Below are 14,168 nucleotides of genomic sequence, written 5' to 3'. Positions count from 1 at the left end.
GCGATGGGATTAGGGGGAGGCCTAGCAGGGGATTGGAGTGGGGGGGGAGGGGAGTGGGGGGGAGGCCCGGCAGGGGGTCGGGGTGTGTGTGGGGAGGATGGGATGGGGGGGAGGCCTGGTAGGGTGCGTGTGCGGGGGATGGGATGCGGGGGAGGTCTGGCAGAGGATCAGGGTGTGTGAAAGGAGGGATAGGGGGAGGTCCAGTGGGGGTTGGGGTGTATGTGTGGGAGAAGGAGGGGGGAGGCCCGGCAGGGGGTTAGGGTGTGTATGGGGGAAGAAGAGGAGGTGGGAAGAGGCCCAGTGGGGGTCGGTGTGTGTGTGTGTGTGTCAGTGGGGGATGGGGTGCTGGGCAGGGCCGGGGGTGGGGGGGTTTGGAGGGGATGGGGTGGGAGGAGCCCTGGGTTCTGGCTGGGGGGTGTGATGGAAGCAGAGGGATTTGGGGAGGCAGCATGTCCAGGCACAGTGCTCGCCTGGCTCGGGGCAGTGTGTGGCTGGCAGCACTTGGGGAACTGGAGAGGGAGACGGCTCTTCACACGCGTCTGAGCAGCCTGCCCGCCTGCCCTAATGCAAGGAGACACCCTTGGGCCGGAGGCAGTAGACTGGAGTGACTGTGTGTGGGGGGGACAGGGGATGCTGGACTCCTGGGTTCCTGTCTGCCTCCCTCATTGGAGGTGGCTCCCCCCAGGGCCAAGAACTCCTCCAGGAGCAGGTTCTCTGGACACTGCTCCCTTACCCTTCCTCCCCTGATCGCAGCCCCGCAGGCCTCAGGTGTAGCTATTTTAACATTATTTCTTTGCCCTGCACAGGACTCCTGGGTTCCATGCCCAGTTCTGGGAGGGGAGTGGGGGCAAGCAGGTTAGAGCTGGGGATGGCCCTGTGCTCTGTGCCCCTCAGTGTAGGTTCTTGCCTCTATGGTGAGGGAGGGGATAGTTCAGTGGTTTGCGCATTGGCCTGCTAAACCCAGGGTTGTGAGTTCAATCCTTGAAGGGGCATTTAGGGATCTGGGGCAAAATCAGTACTTGGTCCTGCTAGTGAAGGCAGCGGGCTGGACTCAATGACCTTTTAAGGTCCCTTCCAGTTCTAGGAGATAGGATATCTCCATTCATTTATGGTGGAAGCCAGTGGAGGTTATGGCATTGGGCTGGCATGACGGCAGCTTTTATTAAGAGCTGCCTGGTAAACGTGTAGTGTGAAGGCCACTTGCTGTGTCCGTGCTGCACTGCCTGTTCTCTGTTAACCCCCTTCCAGAAAAGCTGGGAGGGCAGGGTAAATAAATCGGCCCAGGTACTGGTAGGCTGGATGGTACCTGTGTTAGCTAGCCCTAAGCACCTATACCATGTTGTTGCGGGAGGGCAAGGAGTAACAGAGGCACAGGGAAGGGGAAGGAAGTGGATGAGCCAGGGGTAGAACCCAAGAGTCCTGACTCCCTGCCCCCCTGCTCTAACCACTAGCCCCCACTGTCCTCCCAGAGCTGAGAATGGATCCCAGGAGTCCTGATGCTCAGTTCCCTCCCCCTTCGCACTGGTGTTACCTGTGTGCGTGTGCCATGGATAGCATGGTACATGATGGGGTCTGCCGGTGTGTTCCCCGCTGTGAGGGATTTGTCCTGCTGAGGCACACGTGTCCGTGTGTGTGCAACTGGATGGGGGGGGGGGCTGCTGTTTTTGTGCAGGCATGTGCTTGCACAGGGTCCTGGCCGTGTTGCATGTGTGTCCTTGCACAGGATGATGGGGCTGCAGGGGCAGGGAGGGGTGGGCTCACATGAGGCTCTGGCCATGTGCACATGCGTGTGAGTGCGTGTCCTTGCATGGGGTGATGTGGCTGTGGGAGCACATCTCTGTGTGGACTCACAGCAGGCTCTGGCTATGTGCACTCACGCATGTGTCCTTGCATGAGGCAATGTGGCTGCATGTGTACGTACCTTTGCACGCTCCCATGGCACTTCTTGAGCCCATGCATGTGTGCTCGCACAAGACTGGCCCTGCTCACAGTTGCTTGTCTCCGGAGCTGCGTGCCTCCTTGCACACCACGCTGAGTGGCTGGCAGCCCCTGTTGCAGGATGCTGCCCTGCAACCCGGCTCAGAAACAAGGATGGGGGGAGGGAGAGAGATCCCTGCCTGTGGGATCCAAAGGACATTGCGTCCCCTGAACTCCCCGCGCTGGCCTGGCTGCCCAGCACAGAGCCCAGCTGACAGAGCCTGCGGGGCTGGCAGAGTGGGGGGGGGGGGAAATGAGCACGGGGTCCTTCGTACTTGTCTGCACAACTCGGCAACACGCTTAATCTGAAGCGACACCCCAGGGCTGCCGTACCATGCTGGAACTGTGATACTGAGGATGGTACGGGGACAGGGACTCATGCCTCTCCGAGCAGATCCATGAGGATGGGAACTGGTGTGGCAGAGTGGCTCAGGGGCCCAATCTTGGACTCCCAGGATCCCCGTAAGGGACAGCACCTACACTCGCTGCAGTGCTGCTCACCTGTGGAACTTCCTGCTACATGATTTTGTCACAACCATTCTCTGGATCTTGGCACTTTATCAATGTATGTCTACACAGGCCCTGGTGTGGCGGGGCCCGGGTCTCAATTGGTGCACCATGTGGCATGTCTGGGCTCTGATCTCAGCTGACACCAGTGCAAATAATAATGCGTCAACTCTTCTTAGAATTTACCCGCCCAGGATTTAAGTGGTGGCTGTTCCTGGCTCAGTGGTGTAATTCTACTTGTTGTGCTGTGCTTAGACACCCAGGTTGCTATGATACGGAGAGGAAGAATGAGAATTGTTTGATCATTTTCTTGTAGCAGAGAGTTCCTCAGGTGAACAATGTAGCACTGAGAGCCTGTTAGACAAGGGCCAGTGGGGGTTTCACCTAAAGTTCATTGGATGTTGCTGCTAGCACCAATTTTGTTCTGCATCTGTGTGCATAGTGGGGTGTTTAGGGGAGAGCACCCTTGATTTGATGTGCCTTAAACTTAATCAAGACAATACTGGTCTTGACCCTGATTTGGGGTCAGGAATATATTGCAATCCAAGCTTCATGGCATGAATCCTAGTTGTGTTTCTCCTAATTCCCCAAAAGAGCTGGGTGGAAGGAGGCCTTTGTGGTTAGGGCACTGGGATTCAGGATTCCTGGGTTCAATTCCCAGATCTGCCAACTCGTCCCTGAACTCAGGAGTCCTGACTCCCCTTCCCCCGCTCTAACACATTGGACTCCACTCCACTCCCAGAGCTGGGAATAGAGCCCAGGCAACCCGATTCCCAGCCCCCTTCTCTCTAACCCAGTAAACTCCACTACCCTCCCAGAGGTGAAGATAGAACCGAGGCCTCCTGTCCCTCCCCCCCGATTCACTGTGTAAAACCAGCCCCCATGTTCATTCTTCTTCCCCATCCCGTGTTTGTGACTGCATTGCTCCAAACTGTGGCTGCATGGAGAGCCCGCCATCCCCTTCCAGCTCCCTGTATCTCCCCCGAGGCTGACCTGCAGGCCACCACCTGGCTGGTGGGAATGTGACCCCATCACTCTGGGCAGCAGGAATCAATAGTTAATTAATTTCCTCCTCTAAAATAGTCAAGGGGGGTTGGGATGGTAAGGGGGGGATGGAGGGGGCTGGGAGTAGAGGGTGCGGATGGTAAGGGGGGGACAGAGGGCAGCGGGGAGGGAGTGGGGATTGTAGAGGGAGGGAAGGAAGTAGGATGGTAAGGGGGAGGAGGTGCAAGGGTGAGGAGAGATGGGGGTTGAGGGGATGAGTTGGGGGAGTGAGAAGCCCGGGGAGGAGGTTCGACTGAATCCAACCCTCCACTACAGTCTCATCCCTTGGTGCAGTCTGCTGGGATTTGGTGGGGGCAGGAAAAACTACCCCTCACCCCCCCCCCACCCGAGCGACCCAGTGGGGATGATGGCGATGAGGAGGGAGAATTGAGGGGCTCAGAGCCCAGCCCCCCAGCACACTGCTCAGGCGTCAATCAGTGCCTCCCCTCGCACAGGTGCAGCATTTAATGTGATTGGCTAATTATGCAGCGCATGCTAATGGCCCCCATTACCCAATGAGGGGCACAGACGAGGCACAGTTATAAATAACCTGCCGTACCTCATTTGCATGATGCCATATCCCCGGTGCTGTGTTACCGCGGAAACCGCCCCTTCCCCCACCCCATTTACATTTGTTCTTTTAATAGATTTTTGGGGTGACAGGGTGTTAATGAGGGTTGGTTGCCATGGTCGCTGGGTAGGGGTAACAGGTTCGACCAATGGGCCCACCCACCCCAGTATCTCACCTCCTCCTGCCGCCTTGCATCAGACCCATGGGCCCATCCAGCCCGATATTTCCTGCCCCACCCCCAGATAAGACCCATGGGCCCATCCAGTCCCTGCTGCCTCCAATCAGACCTACTCTCTGTTCCCCTCTACCCCACCCCCTCCTCTTTCTGCTCCCTTCCCCCTCTCGCTGTACCCCCCTCTGCCTATAGTATGCCAGTGGTGGGTGGGTTATAAATAATGCCTGACTGGCAGCGCAGTGATGAGATGCAGATTGTCGCAGGGGGGAGGGGGAAGGCTGTAAATGGCATATGGCCCACGGGGAGGGTCTGATCAAATAACATGGCGGTGGGGAATGGTCTGTGCAAATAACGGGGTGGGCTGGGATTGTCCCTGTGCAAATAAGCCAGTGTGGGTGGGAGGGCTGGCGGGAGCTGCCCTAGTCCCCTGGAGGTTGGCATCGAAGGCAGCTGCTCTGGTCACCTACCCCTGGAACAACTGGGGCTGGGGCCCTGTGCAAAGAACACAGGGTGTGTGGCTGGGAGAGCAGTCGGCACTGGGCCCTCAGCAGGGTTGCTTGGGGGTCAGATGTCAGAACAAGTCCAAAGGGAGGGTGGAGGAGCAAAGAGTAGACTGAGGGGAGGAGGGAGCAGCATCTGTCCCTATGACAATGGTATGGCCTGCTCTGCCCCTCCCCCCATCCTCCCTGTGAGAATAATATGACCTGCTCCCTCCTCCCCCCCATCCTTGCTGTGAGAATGGTACAGCCTGCTCCCGCCCCTCTCTCGCTCTCTCTCTCTCTCTCCCTCCCCCCCCCCGTGAGAATGGTATGGCCTTCTCCCACCTCTTCACCTTCCTCCTCACTGTGAAAATGGTACGGCCTGCTCCCACCTCATCCCCCTCCTCGCTGTGAGAATAGTATGACCAGCTCCCTCCTTCCCACCCATTCTCACTATGAGAATGGTATGGCCTGCTCCCCCCTCTCCTCCCATCCTCACTGTGAGAATAGTGTGACCTGCTCCCTCCTCTCCCCCATCCTTGCTGTGAGAATGGTAGGGCCTGCTCCTGCCTCTTCCTCCCTGTTCTTGTTATGAGAATGATGTGGGCTGCTCCCACCTCTCCCCACGTCCTTGCTGTGAGAATGGTACGGTCTGCTCCCGCCTCTCCCTTCCCTTCACTGTGAGAATGGTATGGCTTGCTCCCTCCTCTCCCCCTCATCTTTGCTGTGAGAATGGTATGGCCTACTCCCTTCTCTCCCCCCCTCCTCACTGTAAGAATGGTATGGCCTGCTCCCACCTCTTCACCCTTCTCCTCTCTGTGAGAATGGTACGGCCTGCTCCCGCATCTTCCCCCCCCTCACTGTGAAAATGGTATGGTCTGCTCCCGCCTCTCCCCTCCCTTCACTGTGAGAATGGTATAGTCTGCTCCCGCCTTTTCACCTTCCTCCTCACTGTGAGAATGGTACAGCTTGCTCCCCTCTCTCCCTGCCCATCCTCGCTGTGAGAATAGTATGACCTACTCCCTCCTTCCCATCCATTCTTGCTGTGAGAATATGACCTGCTCCCTCCTTCCCCCATTTCTCGCTGTGAGAATGGTATGGCCTGCTCCTGCCTCTCCCCCTCGTCCTTGCTGTGAAAATGGTACGGCCTGCTCCGCCTCTTCACTCCCCTCCTTGTGGTGAGAATGGTATGGCCTGCTCCCACCTCTTTATCTCCCCCCTCCCCATCCTTGCTGTGAGAATGGTATGGTCTGCTCCCCCCCCCCCCCCCCCCCCCCCGTGTGAGAATGGTAAGGCCTGCTCCCTCCTTTCCACCTGTCTTCCCTGTGAGAATAGTATGATCTGGTCTCATCGCTCCCCCTCCCTGTGAGAAAGGTACAGCCTGCTCCCACCTCTCCCCTCCCCTCCCCTCACTGTGAGAATGGTATTGCCTGCTTCCTCTTCCCTCTCCCAAAATCCTGTTGGATGGGGGGTGGGGTGCTACTTGGCCTCCTATGTGAGCTCTGATTGGCCACCCTCCTACAGGAGGTGGGGAAAGTGGGGAAGAGCAACCAATCAGAAGAGGTTCTGGGCTGGAACTACTATGAGAAGAGGAATTTCTGGGGAGAGTAGCCAGCCCTAGGGTTGGGGGAGGGGGTGTTCCCTGAACGCCTGGGTTCAGCCCCCGGCTATGGGAAGGTGGGCTGCGTTAACCCTTTGGTGCACGTGGCCTGGCCTCACACGTCTCCTCTCTCTCCTCGCAGCTCCGCCCTCCTGTGACGCGACGCCGGAGCCGGGCTGAGCACGCCCTGTGGGCGCGGCTGGCTCTGCACCCTGCCGGAGGAGGATGCTGTAACTTGCTGGAGCTGGACCTGGAGCCTGTGATTGGTGGAGGCTGGGTGGGGGGAGGGGGTTGATTTGGTGGGGGCCTGGATTTGTTCTCTCTGACTTCTGGATATTTGGATTCTGGCATCCCATTGCCCCTTGTCACTGAGTGGTAGTGAAAGGCCACCACCCTCCCTCTGAGCGGAGCCCCCCACTCATCTCCACCTGCTCCCCGGCCTGCAAGGAAGGCACCGCACCCCAACCCCGCCTGCCCCTCCCTCCCCCCATCCAGCCGCCTGCCCCCCCCCATGAGGATCTGAGGCTGTGGCAGTGGGGGGGCGGCGCCCAGCATTTGCCTTGAGGGGGGGGCAGGGACAGATGCGACTGGGCGCCATGGCCAGACTGCTGCCCTTGGCGCTGCTCATGGGTGCCCTGCTGGGCCCCGGGGCTGGCGGGGCAGCGCTGGAGTTTGGTGGCGCCACGGGGCAGTGGGCCCGCTATGCCCGCTGGGACGCCAGCTCCTTGGGGGAGCTGAGCTTTAGCCTGAAGACAAACGTCTCGCGGGCGCTGGTGCTTTACCTGGACGACGGAGGGAACTGCGACTTCCTGGAGCTCATGATCGCTGACGGGCGCCTGCGCCTGCGTTTCACCATCTCCTGTGCCGAGCCTGCCAAGCTGCACCTGGAGACGCCCGTGGGTGACGACCGCTGGCACATGGTACTCCTGACCCGCAACTACCGGGAGACCATGCTGGTGGTGGATGGCGAGGCCAAGGTGGCCGAGGTCAAGTCCAAGCGGCGGGACATGGCGGTGGAGAGCGACCTCTTTGTGGGGGGGATCCCGCCCGACGTGCGCCTCTCGGCGCTTACCCTGAGCACCGTCAAGTACGAGGTGCCCTTCAAGGGGCTGGTGGCCAACCTCAAGGTGGGCGACACGCCGCCGGCCCTGCTGGGCAGCCAGGGCATCCGCAGCGACACGGAGTACCTGTGCACCAAGCAGAATCCCTGTGCCCACGGGGGGCTCTGCAGCGTGCTGAATGGCGAGGTGCAGTGCGACTGCAGTATGACCGGCTTCCAGGGCAAGTTCTGCAGCGAAGGTGAGACCCCAGGGGACAGGAGGGGAGGGCGAGGGTTTGGAGCAGGGGTGTGGCCCAGATGGCTTACTGTCCCTCCCCAGAGTGGGGGCATTGCCCTAGGGACAGGCTGGGCAGCAGCAGAGAGAGCTCGACCCTCCCACACCCTCACAGCGTGCTCTCCCCTTTCCCAGAGTGGTGCCGGGAGAGAGGGGCTTGGACTTGTCAGTTCCGTCAGCCCTTGGCCTCCGCTTTGTGCCACTAGGAGCCTGGCTGAGCTGTCACAGCCGTGGCGCCTGACTGGCCGGGATGGGCTCTGTGCAATCCAGGAGAGAGTATGGGGTGTCAGCTATCCAGGTTTGTGGTGCAGATTTGGGCCTGGCCCCATCTCTTCTTTGGCAGCTTCTAGCAGGGAATTCAGAGGAGGGGACAGGGATGGAGAGGCTGCAGGCTGGAGCCTTTGGGGATGTCGCTTTGTAGGGATCTTATTTATTTTATTATCGGGGTTTGTTTGCTGGTGTTGCTGTTCTGTGCTGGTTGTCGAGGCTTACAAGGTTAGAGCACGGGGCTGGGAGCCAGGACTCCTGGGTTCTATGTCAGCTCTGTGAGGGGAGTGGGGTCCAGTGGTTCTAGAGGCTGGGTTGCTGGAGTGGGGGAGTCTCTGGCTTAGGTTGGTGGTTGGGAACTGGGTTATACTGGCTTGGGGAGGACACTTTACCAGCTTAGCCCAATGAAGTTTGGCTCCTGGCCTACTGGGTGTCCTGGGGCAAGTCACTTCCCCCTCTGTGCCGCAGTTCCCTAATCTGTAAAATGCAGGGAATAATCTGACTCTGTGTGTCTGGGCAGCGCCTGGCCCGACGGGGACCCTGACCTCAGTGTGGGGTTTGGGTCAGTGCAGTGCTTCCCTGACGGAGGCCCCGAGCTCAGTGTGGGGTTTGGGTCAGTGCAGCGCTTCCCTGACAGGGGGCCCCGAGCTCAGTGTGGGGTGGGTCAGTGCAGCGCCTGACCTGACAGGGGCCCCGAGCTAGGTTGGGAGACTTTTAGTGCTATTGTAAGGTCTGGCAGGTTCACGGGTACCAGGCTGGCCTGTGTGTTGTCCATCTTCCTTGAAAGCCGAGTGAGTCAGACAGATCGGCACAAAAAGCCTCATATTTTTTTGTGGAAAATTTTGAAAAAATCCTTTTATTGCCCATGCAATTTCCTGTGATTTCTTTTTAATGAAAACCCACCTGTCTTCCCCCCCAAAATCAGTTTTCAAATAAACATTTTGGTCCCCAACTGATTTTTTTTCCCGCCTCATTTTCAGTTTTTCAACCAGAAATCAGAAAATTTTAAAGGGAAGAACATTTTTCCGAGAGGATTTCCCATTCCTTCCGTAAAACGTGTTATTTCAAAAATAAAGTGTCCGTGAACACTTCCTGCCTGAGCCCTGAACTCAAGTCACATTCGTGCTACGTGGCCAGTGAGTTTGTGTGGGTGGCTACTGTGTTTTTAAGTGGTCCCGCAGGACCCGCCTTGGGCCTGGTTTTGTGTTTCCCAGCACCTTGGCCAGCCATTGTCACCGGTGCTCAGTGACTGTGATGTGCTCAGAGGGTTTTGCACCAGTGCACGGGGGTGCTCCTGCTCAGTGCAGCTACAGGGTCAGCCCCTGCCCTGGACAGTTTGTTTTCTCAGTAGATGAAGGAAGGATGATTATCCCCTGTTTTACAGATGGGGAAACTGAGGCACAGGGTGATGACAGGTAGGAATTGAACCCAGATGTCCCAAGTCCCTCCTCCTTCCCTAAGCCCGAGTGCCCCTGGAGGTCGCTGTGAATGTGTGAAATGGGCCAGCATGCCCGAAGTCAGTATCTGCTTTGGGAATGCAGTGGCCAGTCGCTGTATAGAGAGGGGTGGCAGCGCCGTTGGAGTGGGTGCGTTCTAACGGGGGATCGAGCAGGTGACCAAGGTCAAATGGCTGCATTTCCATGGGGACAGCAAATTGTGGCATCAGTGTTATCAGGCTGCTTGGGAACAAACTACCCAACAGGGCCCTGCGCTGTGCTGGGCATGTTTGTACACACCGTCCCCCCACGCATGTGTGCTCTCCTTGTGCCAGTTGGTAGAAAACCCCTTCCCTGTGACCGAGAGTGGGGTTCCCGTCACACTGCGCAGACACGCACTGACAGGCCACGCCCCAAAGAGCTCACATGCGAAATAGACAAAAGGTGGTGATGGGGAAACTGAGGCATTGAGCGGGAAGAGACTTGTCCAAGGTTGGGGCAGAGCTGGGATAGAACCCAGGAGTCCTGACTCCCAGTCCAGTGCCCAGCCACTGCAATCTGCTGTCTCCCCAAAAATGGCAAAAGAGGGTTTACTCTGGTGAGAGCAGAGATCACAGAGCTGGGGAGCATTTGGCTGGGACGGGGTGCTGGAGGGATACATAGTGAGGATCAGACAGAGAAGGGAGACAGGAGCTTAGGAACAACCAGACTGGATCAGATCCATAGGCCCACCCAGCATCGTCTTCCCCAGCCTGGTATCCCCCCCTTGCCACCCTCAATCGGACCTGAGGCCTGCCCAGCCTGGTATCACCCCACTCTGGCATGTTGAGTGTAGAAGGTGTGGGCCCGCAAGGATTCTAAAAATTAATGCTGGCCATTCCAGGCTGGTATTAAACTCCCAAGGTCACAGATTCTCTCTGTCATCCCTGTGGGGTACCCTCAAGCCCTTTCACACCCCCCCCCCCCCGGAAGAGCCGAGAAAGAAAAACAAAGGAAATCAGCTGTTGCCACCAGCTAATTAAACAACATATGCACAAACATCTTAGGACACACAAAAACCCCCAATCCTGTTCTTAAAAAAGGTAAATTTGATTAAAACCAAAAAGAAAGAAAATACATCTGGAACTTAGGTTATTGCTAGATTTAAAAAGAGTAACTATAATAATTAATCATCAAGAATGGTTTTCTTGAGGTCCAGGTTAATGGTTACAAGCAAAACAAAAGCATTTGGGGGTTAGCACAGAGGAATTCACAAGCCAATAAGGGAAAAAAAAGAGATAAACCTAATTGTGTCTTCCTAGACATTCTCTGATCTACTTACATATCTGGGGGTTTCAAATAACAAGTTTCTAGGTATGATCTGATGGTTTTTCATACGTGGTTTAAAGCTTCCTACAGCATAGTTCAGCCCCGTTCCTGCTCTGTCTTTTCTCTTCCCGGAGAACAACAGACAGACAGACAAAGGAAAAGTTTTTTCCCAATTTTAAAAAGTCCTAGCCCTTCCATTGGCTCTTTTGGTCAGGTGCCCACTCCCTTCCTTTTACCTCTGGGCTTTTTTAACCCTTTACTGGTAAAGCAAGCAGAGAACAGCTATTAACAGGTATTTTATAGCTGGCTGGGTGTCCATAAAAGGGAGGCCCCCCCTCCCCGTCATTTATCACACGCCCCCCAAATCACAGATGGTGTTGACCAGCCTGGTTCAGGTCAGGTCCACACCAGCTGGGATTTCTTCCTGGAGGTTTAGGAAACAGAGTTAATAAGATACGTGCACCTCTAATTTTACTACTAATTACATGAAGAACTAAACAGTATTTTTCACATTTCAAGGACTACAATGACTTAGAATACAGGGACATTTTTACCCGGCTGATTCTGGGAAACCTTCCCAGGAGAGTGCATCAGCCACTTTGTTAGAGGCTCCTGAAATGTGTTATATTTTAAAATCAAAGTCTTGAAGAGCTAAACTCCACCGAAGAAGTTTTTTGTTAGTTTTTTTGGCTCTGTGAAGCCACTTCAGTGCAGCATGGTTAGTCTGCAGGTGGAAACGGCATCCCCAAATATATGGGCGTAGCTTCTCCAGAGCATACACAATGGTTTAACATTCTTTTTCTGAGACTGAGCAGTGGCTTTATTTCTCAGAAAGTTTTTTGCTGAGAAACACGACAGGATGGAATTGTTGATCTGTTCCTTTCTGCATTAAAACTGCTCCTACACCACACTTGGAAGCATCTGTGGTTACGACGAACGGTTGGTCAAAGTCCAGGGCCCTTAGTACAGGGTCAGATGTAAGGATCACCTTAAGCTGGTTAAAGGCTTTGTGACACTTTCTCAGTCCACTGAACTGCATTTGGGTTTCTTTTTCTGGTTAGGTCTGTCAGTGGGGTGGCAATTTGGCTGTAGTGTGGTACAAATCGTCGCTAATACCCGGCCAAGCCCAAAAAGGATTGGACCTGCTTCTTTGACTTAGGGACAGGCCAATTTTGGATAGCATTTACCTTAGCCTGTAGGGGGTTGATAGTTCCTTGACCCACCTGATGTCCAAGGTACGTTACCCTGTTTAGGCCTATTTGACATTTTCCGGCCTTAACAGTTAATCCTGCCTCCCTTGTGTGCTGGAAGACGCTTGGAGGTGTTCTGCCCATGAATCTGAGAATATAGCCACATCATCAAGGTAGGCTACTGCAAATTCCCCAAGTCCAGCCAGAAGGTTATCTGCCAGTCTCTGGAAGGTTGCGGGTGCATTTCACAGTCCAAAAGGGAGCACATTAAATTCATACAGCGTACATGGGTGATGAAGGCTGACCTTTCCTTGGCTGGGTCATATAGCGGCACTTGCCAGTACCCCTTAGTTAAGTCTAAGGTGGAGATGAACTGGGCACATCCCAGTTTCTCCAATAGCTCATCTGTGTGTGGCATTGGATAGTTTTCTGGGTGAGTTACAGCATTTAGCTTACAGTAGTCCACGCAAAAGCAGATTTCCCCATCTGGTTTGGGAACCAGAACCCCTGGAGAGGCCCATGCCCTCTCAGAGGGGCAGATTACACCCATCTGTAACATGTCCTTGATTTCCCTTTCTATTGCGGTTTTGGCTTGAGGAGCCATCCAGTAGGGTTGGGCTCTAATTGGGCGATCATCACCTGTGTCAATGGAGTGGTACGCCCGTTCTGTCCATCCTGGGGTGGCTGTAAACATTGGCACGAAGCTGGTGCATAGCTCCTGGATTTGCTCTTGCTAATTACGCCCAAGGGTGATGGAAAGGCTCATCTCTTCTATGCCACCGTTGCTTTTTCCTTCGTAGTAGACTCCTTCAGGCCACTCAGCGTCATCTCTCTTCTGGGCTGTAAACTGGAGAACCTTGATTTCTCAGAAATAAAAAGGGCTTTAGAGAATTATCATGGTATACTTTAGGTTTTAGGGTAGGGTCTGGGAACGCTATGAGGTAATTAACAGCTCCCAGGTGCTCTTGCACCATAAATGGCCCCTCCCACGACGCTTCCATCTTATTGGCCTGGAGCGCTTTCAGCACCATGACTTGATCACCTACTTTGAAGGAACATTCTCTGGCATGTTTATCATACCATGCCCTTTGCTCTTGTTGAGCATCCTGTAGGTTTTTTTCGAGCAAGGGCTAGAGAGTCCTTGAGGGTGTTTTGCAGGTTGGTTACAAAGTCCAAAATGTTAGTTCCTGGAGAAGATGTAACCCCCTCCCATTGCTGCTTCACCAACTGTAATGGCCCCTTAACTTTGTGGCCATAAATGAGTTCAAAGGGTGAAAACCCCAAACTGGGATGTGGTACAGCCCTGGAGGCAAAGAGCAACTGCTGCAACATTAGGTCCCAATCACTGGAGTGCTCATTCAGGAATTTACGTATCATGGCCCCCAAGTCCCATTAAACTTCTCCACTAGGCCATTTGTTTGATGGTGGTAAGGGGTGGCAACCAAGTGGTTTACCCCATGAGTTTCCCAAAGACGTTTTATGGTCCCTGCCAGAAAGTTAGTTCCCGAATCCGTAAGGATGTCTGAGGGCCAACCTACCCTGGCAAAAATGTCTGCCAATGCCTGGCTCACGCTTTTATCCCTGGTGTTGCTTAGAGCTACTGCTTCTGGCCATCGGGTGGCAAAATCCATGAAGGTCAGTATGTACAGTTTTCCTCTGGGTGTCTTTTTAGGGAAAGGACCCAGAATATTCACAGCTACACGCTGAAATGGAACCTCAGTTACGGGGAGTGGCTGGAAAGGGGCCTTGTCCTGGTCTTGGGGCTTTCCCACCCTCTGGCACACCTCACAAGACCGGACATAGATAGAAACATCCTTACCCATTCCCTCCCAGTGAAATGACTTCCCCAAATGGTCTTTGGTCCTGTTCACCCCAGCATGGCCACTAGGGTGATCGTGGGCTAAGCTCAAGAGCTCTTCCCTATACACCTCTACCCCGATATAACGCGACCCGATATAACACGAATTCGGATATAACGCGTAAAGCAGTGCTGCGGGGGGGGGGGCGGGGCTGCGCGCTCCGGTGGATCAAAGCAAGTTCAATATAACGCAGTTTCACGTATAACGCGGTAAGATTTTTTGGCTCCTGAGGACAGCATTATATCGGGGTAGAGGTGTACTTAGTTGGAACTACCAACTGTCTCTGAGGATGCCAGTCCTCCTTGTGCCCACCAGAAAGGATTTTCTTGTATAAGAGTCCTCCTTCTACAACAAACCTGGACATATTGGAAGAGCTGAGAGGCAGTGGGTCGCTCCGTGCCACCGTCCAAACTCCCTTAAG

The 14,168-nt window shown here is 55.0% G+C and overlaps 1 protein-coding gene across 11 annotated transcripts in view; it reads left to right on the top strand.

Moving 5' to 3' along the window:
• Window positions 1-14,168, top strand: part of NRXN2 (neurexin 2) — a 305,564-nt gene that overhangs the window by 25,609 nt on the left and 265,787 nt on the right. For all 11 annotated transcript variants that reach the window (XM_026650363.1, XM_026650358.1, XM_026650366.1 and 8 more), the window contains exon 2: window positions 6,496-7,652. In XM_026650363.1, the coding sequence (XP_026506148.1) occupies window positions 6,935-7,652 (718 nt within the window). In that variant the 5' untranslated portion in view covers window positions 6,496-6,934. The remainder of the gene's footprint in view (window positions 1-6,495; window positions 7,653-14,168) is intronic.

Source organism: Terrapene carolina, unplaced genomic scaffold, assembly GCF_002925995.2.
Source record: "Terrapene carolina triunguis isolate 2854851 unplaced genomic scaffold, T_m_triunguis-2.0 Scaffold89, whole genome shotgun sequence".
NCBI lineage: Eukaryota > Metazoa > Chordata > Testudines > Emydidae > Terrapene > Terrapene triunguis.
Note: the sequence above shows the minus strand (reverse complement) of the source record. Positions and strands in the feature narration are given on the sequence as shown.